Here is a 20,192-nt window from a genome sequence, read left to right as displayed (position 1 = left end):
GCTCTCTGCTGTGGCCTGGGATAGCAGTAGAAAGTGGCCCAAGTTCTTGGGCCCCTGCACCCATGTGGCAGACCCGGGGGAAGCTCCTGGCTCAGATCGGTGCAGCTTCGGCTGTTGTGGCCATCTGGGGAGTGAACCAGCAGATGGAAGACCTCTCTCTGTCTTTACCTCTCTCTGTAACTCTGTCTTTTTAATAAATAAAATAAATCTTTAAAAAAGAAAAAGAAAATAGCCAAACACAGAAAAACAAATACTACATGTTCTCATATGTAGATGCTAAAAATAATCTGAACATAGAATAGTGATTACTAGAGACTGGGAGTGTGAGTAAGAATATAGGGAGTTTGGATAACTAGTATGAAATCAGAGTTTAGCTAGAAGGAGTAAGTTCCTGGTGTTCCATACATCGTGAGTGACTGTAGTTCAGAATAACTTATCTATTTTATGAGTGAGTGGAGAAAAAGATCTCCAGGGTTCAAATCATAAAGTAATGTTGATTATCTTGGTTTGGTCAGTACACATTGTAAATTTGTACATTTTTAATTATTTACTTATTTGAAAGGTAGAGTTACAGAGACAGAAACAGAGACAGAGAAAGACAGAGACAGAGAGAGGTGTTCTATCCACTGGTTCACTCCCCAAATGACCACAACTGCCAGAGTTGGGCTCATGCAAAGCCAGGACCCAGGAGCTTCTTTCAGATCTCCCACATGGGTGGAGGGACCCAAGTACTTGGGACTTGAACTGGCATGTATGTGGGATGCCAAAGCCACAGAGGGCAGCTTTACCTGCTATGCCACAGTGCAGTCCCCTTGTATATATGTACTGCAATGTTACACTGTGGCCTATAAATATGTGCAATTATTGTTAATAAAAACATTTTGAATGTACAGTTTAGGGGCCGGCACTTTGGGATAGCAGGTAAAGCTGTCGCCTGAAGCGCCAGCATCCCATATGGGTGCCAGTTCAAGTCTTGGCTGCTCCACTTCTGATCTAGCTCTCTGCTACGGCCTGGGAAAACAGTAGAAGATAACCCAAGTCCTTGGGCCCTTGCACCCATGTGGGAGACCGGAAGAAGCTCCTGGCTCCTGGCTTCAGATCAGTGCAGCTCCGGCCATTGCAGCCAATTGGATGCAACCAGTGGTTGGAAGACCTCTGTCTCTCTGACTCTCCTCTTTCTGTGTAACTCTGCCTTTCAAATAAATAAATAAATCTTTAAAAATAAATAAATAAATTTACAGTTCAAAAAGTACATTTATATAACAAAAGTTTTCCAAAATACTTAGAAGTTACTTAGTAACCCAGTCAAGTGTCAGTTTTTCAATTTTAATTAAAATTAAATACTATTAGAGTTCAGTTATATAGTTGTACAAGCCACACTTGAAGTACTCATCTGGTTATCGCAGTTGGACAGTACAGTTCTGGAATAAGTGCATGAGTATTTCTGGGTCAAATCTCTAGTCTGAAACTAATATTACCAAAGTTCAAATCAGTGAACAGAATACCAGATTGGTAATGGGGAACTAATACTATTAGGCATTTTGGATTACCCTAAATCTTTACCTTGTTGGTCCACATCCACTTAGATAAGATACAGCTGAGAGGAACCAGAGCCGATATTTGGAAAAGATCCTACAATAATCAAGGAGACAAAGGTTAAACATGGGAAGCTTAGAGTTAGACATAAAAGCACTGATCTCTTAGTACTGACTCATTCTAGACTTTATCTTTGTTACTTAAGTAAACAGATTCAATGGTGGACAGACTCAGAGATGGGACAAAGAAAAAGTGATTATAATTGGGACAGATAATTCTCTTACTTTCTTACCATACACAACTAAAAATATCATCCACTAACAAATCTTAAAATAATAAAATACAAATTCTCTCATTTTTCCAAAACAACAAGGTTTCTTTTGTTCTACTTAAGCAAAAGTGTAGACATGCTTTATAAGTACAATTTTGTAAAATTATATTGATCATTACATTTCAAAGCACATATTTCATAAAAAGTTGCTATTTTATGAAAGGAACTTCCTCCAGGAATACCTAGCAAGGATTTAGCATTTACTGGGAATATTCTGTCACTTTTTACCACCTAATTTTTGAGTGCGTATTATATTCTAACACTGTACTGGGCAAACAAATTACAACAGTTAACAAGGAAAATCTCACCCACATGGAACATGTAAGAGCTGTTAGAGAAAGGATGGAGGTTTTGATAGGAGCTTATTAGAGTAGGATTGCCAGGGGGCTGGCATCGTGGCACAGTAGGTTAATCCTCCGCCTGCCGTGCCAGCATCCCATATTGGTGCCAGTTCTAGTCATGGCTGCTCCTCTTCCCATGCAGCTCTTTGCTGCGGCCTGGGAAAGCAGTGGAGGATGGCTCAAGTGCTTGGGAACCCTGCACTCGCATGGGAGACCCGGAAGATGCACCTGGCTCCTGGCTTGGGATCGGCGCAGCTCCGGCTGTTGTGGCCAGTTGGGGAATGAACCAACAGAGGGAAGACCTTTGTCTCTGTCTCTCTCTCTCACTGTCTGTAACTCTACTCAAATAAAATAAATAAATATCTTACAAAAGAAAGAGAGGATTGCCAGATTTAACCAAATATTGCATAGGACATATTCATACTGATAGTTATTTGTTGTTTCTCTGAACTTCAGATTTAACTCGGAGTTCTGCCTTTTATCTGGCTCTGGAGAGAAAATTTGGAAGCAGAGTACTTCCTTCAGAGAGCAAGTCTAAAAGGAATCTTGGATATAGCAGGGAAAAGGTAGGGAGAAATCTTTCTGGGTGGAAAAACAGCAATGCAAAGTGCGTGCCCAAGGCCAATGTAGAGCCCAGGAACCAAAAGATGCAAAGGAATTAGGGTAAAGAAGAAAGCAGGGCAGTGATGTGGAGATGGAGTCCGAGGGAAAGCAGAGGCCTTATCTTTCAAGGTGTCCTAAGCCTCCTGAGGACTTTGTTATTTTTTTTTTTAATTTTTATTTTACAGGTAGAGTTATAGACAGTCAGAGACAGAAAGAAAGGTCTTCCTTCCGGTGCTTCACTCCCCAAATGGCCGCTGCGGCCAGGGCGCTGCGCCAATCCGAACCCAGGAGCCAGGTGCTTCTCCTGGTCAAGCACTTGGGCCATCCTCCACTGCATTCCCGGGCCACAGCAGAGAGCTGGACTGGAAAAGGAGCAACCGGGACAGAATCTGGCGCCCCTATGGGATGCTGGCGCCACAGGCGGAGGATTAACCAAGTGAGCCATGGCGCCAGCCCTGGACTTTGTACTTTATCACCAGATTCCACTGAAGAACTTTCAACAGTGTATTTTTTTTTTTTTTCAATTTTTGACAGGCAGAGTGGACAGTGAGAAAAAGGTCTTCCTTTTGCTGTTGGTTCACCCTCCAATGGCTGCTGCGGCCTGCGTGCTACCATCCGAAGGCAGGAGCCAGGTGCTTCTCCTGGTCTCCCATGCGGCTACAGGGCCCAAGCACTTGGACCATCCTCCACTGCCCTCCCCGGCCACAGCAGAGAGCTGGCCTGGAAGAGGGGCAACCGGGATAGAATCCGGCGCCCCGACCAGGACTAGAACCTGGTGTGCTGGCGCCGCAAGGCAGAGGATTAGCCAAGTGAGCCACGGTGCCAGCCAACAGTGTATTTTTGGTTCAAGTGTGAAGAACCGACTACAGTTGGTCACACAGGATACTGGGAAACAAGTTAGGAGACTATTGGTGTAATTCACGGGGGAGAAGGGAGAAGCCTGAGCAGAGGCAGTGGAAAGATCCATTAGCAACGCCCGAACATGAGATGGCAAAGAGGGTAACAGAAGACTAAGATTCAAGAAAACCAAGAAAAGCACTTATTTAGGGAAACACTGAAGAAACAGCAGGTAAGTCTAACGGCTTTTTTCCCCCCTTTTTTTGAGGAGTTGTTTGATAAGAAGTGACTCCTAGATTTGGTCATAAGGAAGTCACCGGTGACCTTTGGCAAGGACAACCTCAGAAGAAAGGTTGGGGCCAAACGAGGTCACAGTGGGTTGAGCAGCAAGTGATGCTAGCCGAGGGAGCGGCTGGGGCAACACGAGCCTTCCACTTACTCTCTGCCTTTACAGGTGAGGGTCAAGGACAGGAGATGGAGCTGCCAGTGCCCCAATCAGGCGGAAAAGCGCAGCAAGCCCATCGCCAGGGGCCAATCTTCTCCTACAGCGCACCTGACTGACAGAGCCGCGCGCCAAAGACCAGCGCACAGCGACAGGCGAATCGCGAGGGGGGCGGCATCCAGGGCACTAACCCGGAACCGGTTTGGGACTCGATTCCCATTGTGAGGCCAGGCCCGGGGCGGGCTCCCAGCCAGAATGGCAATGCCATTTGGCCCAATGCATAAGCCGCATCCAGTGAGCGGCAGCTATTTGAGCCAATGCGTGACAGCAGAGGGGGCGGGCAAAGTTAGTGGGCGGGGAATCGTTGGAGCATCTTTTTTTTCTAACCCCCCTCAGGGGCGATCTTGCGGAGGTGCCGCCGGGGCTGCAGGTGAGCGGATCTGTGTGGGAGGAAGCAGCCAGACGTGACGGGTCTGCGGACGGGGGGTGTTCTCGCAGCGGGGAAGGTCCCGGCGAGGTTAGCGGCAGGTGGCTCGCGTCGCCGCTGCGGGCTTTGGCCCTGGCTTTGCGGCGTAGCGGGACTACATCTCCCGGGAGAAGGACCACAGGCGACTGTGGCCTGACTGGGGAGGTGACGAGGCCCCACGCCGCTGAAGCAACACTGTGGAAGTTTCTGGGCACTTGGGACTCTCGTTAAATATCCCGAGAGCGGAATCTCTTCCCAGCTTGCCCCGACTTTCCCCACAGCACCCTCTTCGCTAGGGACGAGTCAGGTGCGCGCCCATGGCCTCCCGGGAATCTCGTCTTTGCTGCTTCCATGGGAGTGGGCGAGGCGAGAGAAGGCGGCGGGGAGGGCGTGAAAGGTGCTTTGGTAACTGGCAGCCCTTCGTGAACTTTAGTTACTTGCCTGCCGCAAGTTTTCGAGTAGCCTCTTTGGCCTGGAAGTGAATTTCCTGTGGGAACGTGGGGGAGGGGCAACTTCACTTTAAAGAAGGTGGGGCGGGGGGAGTTGGCAGATTTGTGAAAACTTTTCTTTCCGAGCTACTTTAATTCCCTACCCCCCTTTCCGCCCCAATTTACTGCCTGATTTTTCTCAGCTGGCTTAATTTTTAGTAACCCATGGGGTATCGAGGAACTTTGTTCTCAGATGTTAGTCCTTGTAAAAAATCGCAGGCTTATTCGCTATTGGCAGTAAATCTTCACAAAGGATTCTGAAAGGAGACCACATATCTTTCCTATTCCAACTGGTGCAGTACGTTTTTGAGATGGGATTTAAGGAAAATGGCTGTTTTCTTAGACTGGGTATGGGTGGTGTCTAAGGTGTAGGTATTTCAGTTATTAATTACTTCCTGTAAAGACAGGGACAGCAAGCAGTATAAAAAGGATAGCATATGACATCTACAATGATAGCTTTTCACATTTCATGAGGGGCTGTATCCCCAGCACCAAGACTAGTGCTTGGTACATTGTAGAAGTTCAGTAAATATTGTTTTGAAACAATTATTGGGGAATGAACAGCATAGGTACACTGGTATACATGACATGGTTACATAGGTAACAGAATATAGAGGAAGCAGAGAAAGGCAGCATTCTTCGAAACATAGCTCTTCTCTGTGCAAGCATAGCTACCAAATTCTGGTAATTCAAGATGCATTGGCTCTGGGGCTTTTTTGCACTTAATCAAAAAATGTCAAGTTTTCAGTCAAAGGTTTTCACATAAATAAGCCAAGATCTCTTAAGATGGACCTCCATCTCATTTTCAGTGAGGTTAAAAATGCTGAAGTGCATATAGATCAGTTAGGGACAAAGGGATAATACTTTGTAAGGTAGAGGTATGGAGTTCTTGGAGGAAAAATGAGTTTTGCCAACAGTAACAACTTCCAGATTTGGCAAACATGTCGACTCAGTGGTAGATTTAAAAGGACCACTGTTTCTGCCATGTACCAATAAGTTTACACCCCTCTAATTAGTAAATTGATCTCAGATTCTAAGAATGTCAAGATCTGATGGTGGTATCTACGTAAGTTAGGATTATCTGACAACTTCAAGTATTTTTATTATATGCTTATATTTTGTTTATATACTAGAGTTGATATTGTAATAGTGCCTCCATATGAAAGAGTAACCTGCTTGAGTTTCAGAAATGTGTAAACTGTCACAGATATTTGTTTCTTTCAGCACATTTTCACAAAGTATAGCTAATAATTGTTCCTATTTTCCAGCTTTAATTCTTAACGCTTCTTCTCTTTATTTCTGTCCCTCATTAGTTTACTTGTTTTATTATTTTTTTTAAAGATTTATTTATTTATTTGAAAGAGTTACACAAAAGGAGAGGCAGGAAGACAGAGAGGTCTTCCATCCGCTAGTTCACTCCCCAATTGGCTGCAAAGACCAGAACTGTACCAATCTGAAACCAGGAGATTCTTCCGGGTCTCCCATGCCAGTAGACTTGGGCCATTTTCTACTGCTTTCCCAAACTGTAGCAGAGACCTGGGTTGGAAGTGGAGCAGCCTGGACTTTAACCGGTGCCCATTTGGATACCAGCACTGTGGGCAGAGGCTTTACCAGCCATGCCACAGCGTCGATCCCTCAAAGTTTACTTGTTTTATAAAATGAATATCAAATGCTAATTTCTTTCCCAAACCTTCCTTGATCCCATCAAGGATTCCTCCTTCTGAAGACTCAGAATACATTGTTAATACTTTTTTCTTGTTCTTTTTAATATATTTACATTATTCATTCAGTAAAAACTTGCTATGTTCAGCTACTGTGGTAGGGAATGGATAATAACTGACATTAGTGTGAGCTTACTATTTTCTTAGGCATTATAAGCATCTTAATTGGATTATCTTGATGATGCTTCAGTCATCATGAGTATTATTTTTATTTCCATTTACAGATGAGGAAGTAAGTTTAAAAAGTTAAGTAATTTACTTGATCACAGAGCTAGCAAGTGGTGGAAATGGCATATAAGCCTAGGTGGTCTGATCTTAGTTTATGGAGTCCATTACAATTTTTTTCATGTACTTTATTTTAAAAAATGCATCTACTACATATTAATTATTTAATACTGGAAGTAATGTATTCACCTTCAATGCCTTATTGTTTCTAATGTAAAAATAAACCATTGTTATACAGCCTAATAGTTGAAGCATATAGCAAAGACATTGGACTTAACAGTAAACATTTAAGCCCAATGCTGAAGGCCGAATAGGCATTGGCCAGATGAAAGTGCAGATACCATCAGATTTGGGAAAATGGATTAGAATACATGTGTGATAGTCCTAAGGCAGAAATCATGACAGAGCTAAGTTGTCCAATAGAGTAGCCAGTAACCACATGTTGCTGTTGAGCACTTGAAATACAACTAGTCAAAATAGAGATGTAAAATGTAAAGTATAATATATTCACCAGGGCCGGCGCCGCAGCTCACTTGGCTAATCCTCCGCCTGCAGTGCTGGCACCCCAGGTTCTAGTCCCGGTTGGGGTGCGGATTCTGTCCTGGTTGCTCCTCTTCCAGTCCAGCTCTCTGCTGTGGCCCAGGAAGGCAGTGGAGGATGGCCCAAGTGCTTGGGCCCTGCACCCACATGGGAGACCAGGAGGAAGCATCTGGCTCCTGGCTTAGAATCGGCGGTTGTGGCCATTTGGAGGGTGAACCAACGGAAGGTTGACCTTTCTCTCTCTCTCTCACTGTCTAACTCTGCCTGTCAAAAAAAAAAAAAAAAAAAAATATCCACCAGATTTTGGAGACCATATATAAAATAAGAATGTGAAATATGTCAGTAATGTTTATATTGATTACACGTTGAAATTAGAACATTTCGAATACATTGAGTTCATTTTTACTTATTTTGCTTTACTTTTTGAATGGGGCTACTACAGGATTTAAAATTACATACACAATTCTCATACTCATTTCTCTTGAATGGTACTAATCTAGGATTTTGAGAAATTATAGAATAACTAGTAATGTTTGCACAAAGAAAAGGTAGAGTGGTGAAGTAAGTTGGAGGTTAGTGTCAAAGATGATAGATCAACTGGAAAAGGCAGATATATAGGAATATATATAGGAGTCTACAGTAGGACATGTAATAGAAAGAACAGGGAGAATAAACTTAAGTACAATGGAAAGTGTGAAATGTTTTTAAACATTCACTACATACAAAGGTACTTTAATAGAAAATGGAATTAGATAAGCTTAGAGCTGAAAGTTGGCCTAGTGGTTAAGCTACTGGTTGGGATACCAAATCCCATATTAGAATTCTTCAATTTGATTTTTGGCTTTGCTTCTGATTCTAGCTTCTTTCTAATACTCAGTGTGGGAGAGAGCAAGTGATGACTCAAATAGTTGGGAGACCTGGATTGAATTGCTGACTTCGGCCTATCTTAACTCCAGTTATTGCTGGTATTTGGGAAGTGAACCAGTAGATGGTAGTCCTTTCTCTTCCCCCCTCTCCCTCTCTCTCACTTCCCCTCTCAGTCTCCCCTTCTTGTCTATCCCCTCCTCTGCTACTCAATTCTTCCCCCTTCTCTCCCTCCTTTCCTTCCTTTCACTTTTTTTTTAAGAAGATAAGTTTATTTTGGTGCAAAATATTTTTGAAATCCATGCAGATTTTTAATAATGCATTTCCAAGAACTTTTTGAAGTACCCTTGTGAAAAAAGCAATCTTAATAATAGTTGTTCCTGATATATATTCCTAATTCAATCCTAATTCTTTCTAATAAAGATTAGATGTTCAATAACATCATACTCTCCAGAGAGGAGTCCATTTCTTCTAGTTTTTTGTTTGTTTGTTTGTTTGTTTTGCTCTGTCTATGTATTTTAAGATTTATTTATTTGAAAGGCAGAGTTACAGAGAGAGAGGTAGAGACAGAAATCTTCCACTATGCTACAGTGCTGGTCCCTCCATTTTTTTTTTTTTTTTGAAGATTTATTTATTTATTTGAAAGAGTTACAGAGAGAGAAGGAGAGGCAGAGAGAGAGAGAGAGAGAGAGAGAGAGAGAGAGAGAGGCTCTCCGTCCGCTGGTTCACTTACCAGATGGCCGCAACTGTTGGAGCTGTGCCGATCTGAAGCCAGCAACCAGGACCTTCTGGGTCTACCACATGGGTGCAGGGACCTAAGGATTTGGGCCATCTTCCACTGCTTTCCCAGGCCATAGCAGAGAGCTGGATCGGAAGTGGAGCAGCCGGGTCTAGAACTGGCGCCCATATGTAATGCCTGCACTGCAGGTGACGTCTTAACCCACTACACCACAACACCAGCACCTGCTCCCCCAATCTTTTTAAGTCTAAATTGACTTAGCTTGAATTCCTTTGATGGATTTCCAACAAATAGGAGTGAGAATTGGTCCTACAATCAGGCATATTTTTCCTGCATCTGAAATATTTTGTTGGGCATATTTTTCCCAAGTTCAACTACTTTTATTTGTACTATAAATTTTTTGTGGCAGATAGATCTTTTCTTAATGATCTCTGAAAGAAAATTTCTTAGCAGCTACAGTAGTTGCACTCTCCGTGCCTTTCTAAACACATTTGAGTAAGTAGACTTAAAGCATTGATTTTCCAACACAGTGATTCTTGATCCTGGCTTCAATTGAGTATCATCTGAAGAGCTTCTTAATCTCCCATTGCCTGGCCCTATTGCAAGGTTGCTTTAATTGGGACTAGTTATAGATTTTTATTTTATCTCTTTAGGTGATTTCAATGCACTTTAAATCAGTACTATCTGATAGGTTATCCCCTAGATACATGTGCTATTGCGTTCCTGAAATGTAGACAATACAAAATGAGATGTGTTGTAGCTGTAAAAATATACACTGGATTTTAAAGATTTGGTGGAAAAACAGTGGTGGAAAAATCACTCATTCATAATGTCTGTATTGATTTCATACAGTGGCACTTCAAAAAGTTTGTAGAGAAATGGAATTAAAAGTGAAGTTTATTTTGTGTAAGACTTTGGAAACTCATGCATTGTTTGTATGCATTTTCCACCGTTTTCCAATATCCCTAATGTACATGCATTTCAAAATTTTTTCACACCAAAATAAGCATCTCTTTTAATTTCATTTTTCACAAATTTACGAAGTTCTGTCATATTACAATACTATTGAATATATAAAGTGAAATATATTTTGTGAAAATTCAATTGGTTTTGTTTTTACTGTGGATACTAGGAAATTTTAAATTATACGTATAGGTACATTATATTTTCATTGGACAGTGCTGATCTTCTCCACCTTGTTACAAACACCAGTAATATCAGCATCATTTGGGAGTTTGTCAGAAATGTAGAATCTCTGGTCTCACCCAGACTTGCTGAATCAGAATCTGTATTTAACAGGATCTCCAGGTGATTCCTCTACACATTAGCTTGAGAGACTTTATGATAACATCTTCAGAATGTTTTAATTTCATAATTTGTCATTTTCTCCTATTTTTCATTGCAGGAATGGGTATATTTGTATATTCACAATTTCCTGTTTCTTCATTTGTCTTTTAAAATAAGTTACCCATATGGCTTTTCTGTTTTCAGTTGTCTTCATTTTTATAATTTTATCTCTGTTAATCATTTCAAGTCACTGCTTTTTAAATTAATATGTGGGTGGTATTAGTATCTATGTAAGGCATGTAATATGTTTGTTAATACTTACATGCTATTATAAACATGATTGTTTTAGAAGGAATCCCACAAATTTGTTCCTATTAGTTATGTTGACGGTAGAATGAGATTTTTACTTCATTTTGTACCTTTATTCAAGTTATTTAAATATGTTTGTGTGTATTGCTTTTTTTTTTTTAACTCAATAGATGGGAATAGTGAATTCATATGACTTAAAAAACTGCATTTCCCAAGCCGACACTATAGCATAGCAGGTAAAATCACTGCTGCAACTGTGGTCTCCCATGCAGGTGCTGGTTAGACTCCCGTCAGCTTCATTTCCAATCCAGATCCATACTAGTGGCCTGGGAAAGCTGCAGAAGGTGGCCCAAGTGGTTGGACCCCTGCACCCATGTGGGAGACCCCAGTGAAGCTCCTGACTCCTGGCTTTGGTCTGGCCCAACTCTGGCTGCTTTTGCAGCCATTTGGAGAGTGAACTAGTGGATGGAAGATTGATCTCTTTTTCTCTCCCTCTCTCTGTCTCTGTCTGTCTCTCTCTTACTCTGCCTTTCAAATAAATAAAATCAATATTTAAAAAACATATTATTTCCTGTAGTAAAAATCTCTCATGAGTAGATTTTTTAGTGTAATGTTAATCACCTTGAAGTGAAATAAAGCAAATGTGCTATGGGCTAATAGCCACATGGTCGAGGCAGAAATGTCTTGTGTCTAAGCTTCCTATACCTAGTGATTGGTGGTAGACAGTAATAAGCTTGTCAAACATAGCATATTTTGGGTCTGGGTTTATTCCTAACTTGAGAGTGTAGGTTACATGCACAAAGACCTGCACATTTCCTTTCACACTTTTGCTGGCTGCCTTAACTTTGATATCTAAACAGGGATGATGATACGCAGTGACATAGCCATACTCTAATATGACATTTATTGCATATGTGTCTTTGTTTAACTTATATAGTTATTCATCCAGTCTCCTGTTGATGAATATTTGTATTTTTACCATGCTTTTATGTTAAAAATATGATAATGGTTTTTAAGTAATTCAAAAAGTTATCTTTTTCACATTGTAGATACTTAATTTGATATGAAATTTGGTGTGACGTTAGTTTTCTGTTCTGTTTTTAGGGACATTTAACCTGCTTCTTCCATTTTTAAAAAATTTCTTTGATAACCACAATTCCCTCATTCCCCTGCTCTACCCCAACCCCCTCCCATCCTCTCCTGGCTTCATCAATTTTTGCAAAGACATAATTTTAATCCAGTGTACATTCACAGGTTTCATTTGCCACTAATCATAATATTTACCAAGTAAAAGTAGGCAGACCAGAGTACCACAAGAGTATAAACAAGGGCCAAAAATGACAGTCATATTTGAAAATGGCCGTTTTATTTCTATCCATTTTTTTTGTGTTCTATATTAACTGTCACATATCAGAGAGAATATATGTTATTTGTCTTTTTGAGACTGGCTTATTTCACTAAGCATAATGGTTTCCAGTTGCATCCATCCTATTGCAAAAGATAGGATTTCATTGTTTCTTCTAGGTGAGTAGTAGTCCATAGTTTAAACACACCACATTTTCTTTATCCAGTCATCATTTCATGGACATCTTGGTTGATTCCATATCTTAGCTATTGTTAATTGAGCTGCAACTAACATGGGGGTAAAAATAAATTTCATATGCTGATTTCAATTCATTTGATAAATTCCCAGGAGTGGGATGGCTGGGTCATAGGGCAGATGTATTTTCAGATTTCCCTCTAGTAATTTGATTGTATCAGAATGTAAAGTTGAGTTCATTTTGAGTTGATTTTTATATGAGGTGTAAGATAGCGTTCTTATTTCATACTTCTGCATTTGTAGATCCAGTTTTCCCATCACCAATTGTTGAAGTCTGTCCTTTTTCCAGGGAGTGATTTCAGCTCATTTGTCAAAAGATTAGTTCATCATAGATGCGTGAATTAATTTCCTGAGTGTCTCTTCCACTGGTCTATATATCTGTTTTTCTGCCAGCTCCAGGCTATTTTGATTAAAACTGTCATGTACTATGTCTTGAAGTCTGATACTGTGATGCCTCCAGCTTTGTTTTTGTGGTTTAAGATTGATTTAGCTGTTCATGATCACTTGTGTTTCCATATAAATTTTAGCATTATTTTTTTTCTAGCTCTGAAGAGAATGTCCTTGGTATTTTGATTAGGATCACATCAAATCTAAATTGCTTTTGGTAGGATTGATAATTTGATAATATTAATTCTTCCAACCCATGAACATGGAAGATTCTTTTTTTTTTTTTTTTTTTTTTGGCGTCTTCTATTTATTTCTTAATGGTTTGTAATTTTCATTGTAGAGATCTTCCACAACCTTGGTTATATTTATTCCAATGTATTTAAGTTTTTTTGTAGCTATTGTAAATGGGACTGATCTTATAAGTTCTTTCACAGCCATGGCATTGTCTGTGTATGTAAAGGCTGTTGATTTTTGTGTGTTGATTTTTTATCCTTCAAATTTACCAAACTCTTTTGTGAGTTACAGTAGTCTCTTAGTGGAATCCTTTGGTTCCCTTGTAAATAGAATCATGTCATCTGTAAAAAGGGACAATTTGGCTTCCTCCTTTCCAATTTGTATCCCTTTGATTTCTTTTTCTTACCTAATGGCTCTGGATAAAATTTCAGGACTATATTGAATAGCAATGGTGAAAGTGGGCATCCTTGTTTGGATCTGGATCTTAGTGGAAATACTTCCAGCTTTTCACTATTCAATATGATGCTGGCTGTGAGTTAGTCATATATTGCCTTGATTATATTGAAGAATGTTCTGTCTATACCCAATTTGCTGAAGATTCTCTTCAATGAAAAAAATGTTGTATTTTATCAGAGCTGAGCCAATCCAAAGTCAGGAGCCAGGAGCTTCTTCTGGGTCTCCCATGCAGGTGCAGGGACCAAGCACTTGGACCATCTTCCACTGCTTTACCAGGTCATAGCACAGAGCTGGATAGGAAGAGGAGCAGTTGGGACATGAACGGGCACCCATATGGGATTCAGGCACTGCAGGAACAGGTTTGGCCCACTACATCACAGCACCAGCCCTGGTCCCAATAATCTGTCTGATTTTGTGCATCTAAAACATCACCAAAAATATGTCCATCCCCACATCTTTTTGTTTCCAATCACTCAGGTGAGAAACAGAATCTATCATTTGCTGCTGGAATGGAGGTCAGAGAAAACAAAGTTCAAAACAGTAGATGAACTCAAAAACTGCTGGCAGACAAGAGAAGTAGACAATTTTGAACAATACTTAGAGCATTTTACATTTCTTTTCAAAATTATGTAGCTTATTGGATTGGGGCATGTTACAAAAGTTGCAGGCCAATTGATTGCTTTTATTTTTTTCCCCCTTTAGGAAGTAGCCACCCTGCCTCTGCTGCTAGAAGAAGATTGGAAAATTCAGTGATTTGGACTAAGTGCCAACAAGGGATTTTCTGTCGTTGGTTTTTGTGCTTGTGGCATTCCTCAGATTCTTTTCACGTCCACGCGTACTGTAAAAACTACATTCAGGTTTTAAACATGAAGCAATTGAAAAGGAAAAGGAAAAGCAATTTTAGCGTTCAAGAAACTCAGACACTTTTGAAAGAAATTACCAAAAGGAAAGAAGTCATTTTTTCTAAGCAGCTCAACACAACAATTAACGTGATGAAGCGAATGGCTTGGGAGGAGATTGCACAGTGTGTGAATGCTGTAGGAGAAGGAGAACAGAGGACAGGGACGGAAGTGAAAAGAAGGTACCTGGACTGGCGTGCGCTTATGAAGAGAAAGAGGATGAAGGCAAACATTAAGCTGGTTGGGTCAGGGTTTCCCCTTCCCAGCTCCGATTTAGATGACTCTCTTACTGAGGACATCGATGAAAAGATTGCCTTCCGAAATGATGCAAATTTTGACTGGCAAAATGTGGCAGATTTCAGAGATGCTGGTGGATCCTTAACAGAGGTCAAAGTGGAAGAGGAAGAGCGAGATCCCCAGAGTCCTGAAGTAAGTATTAACCCGTGAGCCTCTTTATGTTTTTTAGTTCTGACGTGGGTGTTTATAATCCAGGAGCAGTTAAATTCTCAGACTTTCATTCTTGCTTCCATACAAGGTCATTCCATTTGTTTTCTCTTTATGTCATTAATACTTTTCTTCCCATCTGAAAACAACCTTGAGTTTAAATCGCTTTACTCTTTTCTCTCAGTTTGAAATTGAGGAGGAAGAGGAAATGTTGTCTTCTGTCATACCAGAGTCCAGGAGGGAAAATGAACTTCCAGATTTCCCCCACATTGATGAGTTTTTTACCCTGAACTCGACACCATCTAGACCTGCATATGATGAACCCCATTTGCTTGTAAACATAGAGAAACAGAAACTCGAACTGGAAAAACGACGACTGGATATTGAGGCTGAACGACTGCAGGTGGAAAAGGAACGCCTGCAGATTGAAAAGGAGAGGCTGCGGCATTTAGACATGGAGCACGAGCGGCTTCAGCTGGAGAAGGAGCGGCTGCAGATCGAAAGAGAGAAGCTGCGGTTACAGATAGTCAATTCGGAGAAGCCATCTTTGGAAAGTGAACTTGGCCAAGGGGAAAAGTCCGTACTTCAACCACAGGACATTGAAACAGAGAAATTGAAACTTGAGCGAGAACGCTTGCAACTGGAAAAGGATAGGCTGCAATTTTTGAAGTTTGAATCGGAGAAGCTGCAGATTGAGAAGGAACGCTTACAAGTAGAGAAAGAGAGACTTCGGATTCAGAAGGAGGGACATTTACAGTGACCTCCTCAGCTCTCCTTTAGCAAATATTTCTAAACTATAGGTTTTTCTCATACCAAGAGATAGAAAGATGGTTACTGGATTACCTGTTCTCTCCCCACCCCCTGTGTCTTAATGTCAGTGTTTTCCATAGGAAAAAGATAATTATACATGGGTAACTGTATGCTTCTGTAGTGTGTTATATATTTAAAAAAAAAAAAAAAAAAAAAAAACCTTTTGTGCCCCAGCATAAACAGTATAGCAGAAACTTACTGTGCTAGACTCTAAGTTAGGAATATTATAGTATTTGTGCACCCAGAGTTTACAATTATATCTATGTAAATTCTATCCCAGTGGTTCTCAACCAGGAGGGATTTGGGCCCCAGAAAATGTCTGGAGACATTTCTGGTTTATAAAACTGGGGTAGAGGCGTGTTGATACTGGCATCTAGTGTGAAGAGGCCAATGAAGTTCCTAAACATCTTGTACACAGCACGTCTCCCTCACAGGAAAGAATTTCCCAACCCAAGATGTCATTAGTGCCAAATTTGAGAAACACTGTCCTTAGCCTAACTGCACCTCTATAGCTATGTTTTATAGTTTTAGAATATTAAAATTTCAGATATATATGTGGGTAGGTATTTAAATGGCCAGAAACTTTAAACTATGAAACATTGTAGTGTACTGAATATGGAAAGTGGTGAAAATTATAGATATTTTATTCCCATGTTTTCATCTTTAAACAGCTTTCTGAGGTTCAGAAAACGGTGTAGGGAACATCCAAAATTGCCTAAAATGATTCACTTTGAGAACCAGTTTGTTCATCTAGCTGTGGATGATTCAGAAGCAGTATACGATTTTGAAGCTTTAGTTCCCTTTTTTGAATCCATTGTCTTAGTTTTAATACAAAAAGTGTTATTTCAACCTTGTAAGTGAATCATTGAAGCTAGTGAAAGTGACACCAATATAAAAATTGTACCAGTAGCCCATGAACTCAAACCTGAGTGAGTGACTTTTAAAATAAATAATAGCAGCTATTTTGGACTTTGGGGTGGGTCCGTATGTCCTCTGCGTCAAATGATAATGATGTTAAAATAATCATCTCTGTAGCTGTGTTATGGATTGTTGGAAGCACTTAGCACACACAGTCTGACATGGAGTAATACTTGAGAGTATTACCTTGTTATTCTTCAGTCTGAAGCTCAGAGATGTCTGTATTTTCTCTTTGCCCCTCCCTGAGGAACAAAGTTTGTATCTTAAGTTGCTTTGGTGTTTATTCTGAAACCAAGGGCTTGCCTCACCTGGTGATTTGCCTCTTGTTTCCTGTTCTCAACAATGCGGGTGATTCTGATGCACCCTCAAATTGACAATGGCTGCACAAGACCATTTTCTGTTTTCTGATTTACAGGACTGATATGTAGCTTTAATAAATTTCTTCTCTTGAAAGATACTACTTTGATTCTACAGTGGTTCCTTTTTAATTTAAGAATGGCCTAAAATCATGTGTTGACATCTGAGTATAAGTATGCAAGGGAAAAAATACACTTCTGCTTATTTACCCTGATGTTGAAATAGTGTTATTTTTCTATAACTGCAATAAATGCTTCTTCTGTAGAAATAAATTTGCCTGTCTGAAAGTTTGTTTCATGTGATGCTCATTGTACTAAGCGTAGAGATTAACAAACCTCAGAGTCCTGTTTTGGTAAGTGGGGCAGGGGCTTAACATTTGTACTAGTGTTCAGCTATGCATTAACACTTTATTTATTCGTCAACATAATTCTTTTTTTAAACAAAGTGTATTCCTTTTATGCATTTAAAAAAAAAAATTTGAAAGGTAGAGTTAGAGAAGAGACAGAAAGGTCTTCCATCCACTGGTTCACTCCCCAGATGGCTGCAACAGCTGGAGCTGAGCCAGTTTGGAGCCAGGAGCTTCTTCCAAGGCTCCATGTGTGCAGGGGCCCAAGCACTTGTGCCGTTTTCGACTGCTTTCTCAGGCTACAAGCAGAGAGCTGGATCAGAAGAGGAGCAGCTGAGATACAAACTGTCATGGATATGGGATGCCAGTGCTGCAGGTGGATGCTTAGTCTACTAACCCACAGCGCTGGCCCCATCAATATAACTCGAGCTAAGCCATGTTATCCCCACCTTTTATAAGAAAGGAAACAGTGCCTCATCAATTTAATTAACTACCTGAAAAATGCCACCCAAACATTAGCATAAGTGCTCAAAGGAGAAGTTTTAGTAGAAATTGATAGGTATATATATATATATATATATATATATTTTTTTTTTTTTTTTTTTTTTTGACAGGCAGAGTTAAGACAGAGAGAGAGAGAAAGGTCTTCCTTTTTCCTTTGGTTTACCCCCCAAGTGGCCGCTATGGCCGGCACGTTGCAGCCGGTACACTGCGCTGCACCGATCTGAAGCCAGGAGCCAGGTGCTTCCTCCTGGTCTCCCATGTGGGTGCGGGACCCAAGGACCTGGGCCATCCTCCACTGCACTCATGGGCCACAGAAGAGAGCTGGACTGGAAGAGGAGCAACTGGGATTAGAACCCAGGGTGCCTGTGCTGCAGGCGGAGGATTAGCATAGTGAGCCGTTGTGCTGGTCGATAGGTATAATTTTAAATATTCTAGCTTTGCGGCCAGCACCGTGGCTCAACAGGCTGGTCCTCCGCCTTGCAGCGCCGGTACACCGGGTTCTAGTCCCGGTCGGGGCACCGATCCTGTCCCGGTTGCCCCTCTTCCAGGCCAGCTCTCTGCTGTGGCCAGGGAGTGCAGTGGAGGATGGCCCAAGTGTTTGGGCTCTGCACCCCATGGGAGACCAGGAGAAGCACCTGGCTCCTGCCATCGGAACAGCGCGGTGTGCCGGCTGCAGCGTGCTACCGCGGCGGCCATTGGAGGGTGAACCAACGGCAAAAGGAAGACCTTTCTCTCTGTCTCTCTCTCACTGTCCACTCTGCCTGTCAAAAAAAAAAATATTCTAGCTTTGCTGTTTGCTATTTGTCAGTCATTTAACTGACCCTTCCACGTCAGTTCCTCACTTGTTAAATGGGATATTGGTACTTGCAATGCTGGTGCTCTCTAATTTGTTTTGTTTGGTGTCTTTAAAGAAAACAATGGGTATAAAGTATGTAAAATGTTACTTAAATGCAATATGATATTAGTGTCAGGTTTTAATTTCCTAGGTAAAGCATGAAAATAGCCAATACTTAATTTTCTATAGAGCACTCTAAATTTCCTGGAAGAAACTAAAGAAAACAAGCAAAAAAAGAAGCATAATGTCTACTAGGGCTTTGGCTAAAGTGCCTTGGATTTCTTACCCCTGTCCAGGGCAATAGGTTAGGTTGGTTCACTACTCTAAAAAACCATGTTGCTGCATTTCTGAGGTGGTAGGCATCCTCAAATGAGTCATGTTAGCCATTGCTGTACGTAGAATAATCCCTCCAAAATTTATTGGCTGGAATCCACTGTTTACTGTGTCCATGCTTTTAAAAGAAATTAGACTGGACAGTTTTGATCTTGACTAGGTTCTTATGGTCTATCTGCCGGCTGGCAAGTTTGCGTAGCCTCTGAGGCTTATTTGGATAGCAAGTGGATGAGCAGCAGGGCTGAACTTCCTCATGATACTTAAATCCTAGCCAGGCTTGGCAGTGTTTGACCTAATGTGGATGGCAGGAGTCCAAGAGGTGCTCAGGCTGTCTTGAGGTCTAATCTTAGCTGGTAATTATCATACTTTAGTACTGTGTGGCCCCAAACCAATCACCGGATAAAACCATAGTGAAGGAGCCAGGGTAATAAAATCAACTTTTTGGTAGTAGGAGTTTTGAAGTTTTGTAAGATAGGGATACAAGGACAGGTTAGGAATTACAGCTGCTTTTATAATCTCTCTTCCATGCCTCCATTCTGGTTGGACTGGGCTACTCCTGATACTGGTCCTATCTGGTTTAACATTTGTCCAACACAAAAATGCCCTGACAGAATGTTGAATTACATAGTGACCTACTTCATGGAGAACACCTCCCCTTCTCTTTTGTAAAGCTGATTTAGAAGAAGGAAGCGTCATAAATTTTCAGAAAAAAGAAATAATACTCTCAGCCTTTTTCTTCTATATCAAATACCTTGTAATCAAAGAGAGTTCCTGCTTTGCTGCTTTGTCTATTTTACATTACTTTCTTTCTCTTTGTTTTTCTACCTCTTTGCCATCTGTATCTTATCCTATCTCTGTTCTTTGTTTTTAATCAAAATTATTTTACTGTGTTTTTTTAAAAAAGATTTTATTTATTTATTTATTTGAGAAGTAGAGTTACAGACAGAGTTAACTTCCCAAATGGCTGCAACAGCCGGAACTGAAACAATCCAAAGTCAGGAGCCGGAGCTTCTTCCAAGGTCTCCCACGTCAATGCAGAGGCCCAAGCTCTTGGGCCATTCTACACTGTTTTCCCGGGCCATAGCAGAGAGCTGGATCAGAACAGAAGCTTCTGGGACTAGAACCAGCACCCACAGGGGATACCGGCACCACAGGCGGAGAATTAATCTACTGTGACACAGTGTCAGTCCCTTACTGTGGTGGTCTTCATTTGCTTTAACATTTTCCCAAAAGTACATTTAATTTTTAAAAATTAATATTTTTAAAAATATTAATTTTAGGGATGGGGAGCCTTCATTGTGGCACAGAAGATTAAGCCTCCCCCTGTGATGCTGGCATCC

General features: G+C 40.9%; 1 protein-coding gene and 1 long non-coding RNA gene across 3 annotated transcripts in view; one reads left to right on the top strand and one right to left on the bottom strand.

Annotated features, from left to right (window-relative positions):
- LOC133763385 (uncharacterized) overlaps positions 1-4,246 on the bottom strand; it is a 28,125-nt gene extending 23,879 nt beyond the window's left edge. For both annotated transcript variants that reach the window (XR_009866404.1, XR_009866405.1), the window contains exons 1-2: positions 4,088-4,246; positions 1,564-1,632 (exon numbers count right to left, since the gene is read on the bottom strand). This is a non-coding gene — a long non-coding RNA (uncharacterized LOC133763385). The remainder of the gene's footprint in view (positions 1-1,563; positions 1,633-4,087) is intronic.
- Positions 4,247-4,452: 206 nt separating this feature from the next.
- On the top strand, positions 4,453-15,813 carry MSANTD4 (Myb/SANT DNA binding domain containing 4 with coiled-coils). The gene is made up of 3 exons (XM_062196949.1): positions 4,453-4,520; positions 14,109-14,734; positions 14,934-15,813. The coding sequence occupies exons 2-3, from the start codon at positions 14,273-14,275 to the stop codon at positions 15,507-15,509; spliced, it is 1,038 nt and encodes a 345-aa protein (XP_062052933.1). The 5' UTR covers positions 4,453-4,520; positions 14,109-14,272; the 3' UTR covers positions 15,510-15,813.
- Positions 15,814-20,192: the final 4,379 nt, after the last annotated feature.

The sequence above is a fragment of the Lepus europaeus genome, chromosome 7 (assembly GCF_033115175.1).
Source record: "Lepus europaeus isolate LE1 chromosome 7, mLepTim1.pri, whole genome shotgun sequence".
Lineage (NCBI taxonomy): Eukaryota > Metazoa > Chordata > Mammalia > Lagomorpha > Leporidae > Lepus > Lepus europaeus.
Note: the sequence above shows the minus strand (reverse complement) of the source record. Positions and strands in the feature narration are given on the sequence as shown.

What these genes read in the sequence shown, in the direction of transcription:
- MSANTD4 (XM_062196949.1), top strand. Translation starts at nt 14,273, where the DNA reads ATGAAGCAATTGAAAAGGAAAAGGAAAAGCAATTTTAGCGTTCAAGAA. An exon ending in GAGATCCCCAGAGTCCTGAA is followed by an intron (nt 14,735 to 14,933) that starts GTAAGTATTAAC and finishes CTTTTCTCTCAG; the next exon opens with TTTGAAATTGAGGAGGAAGA.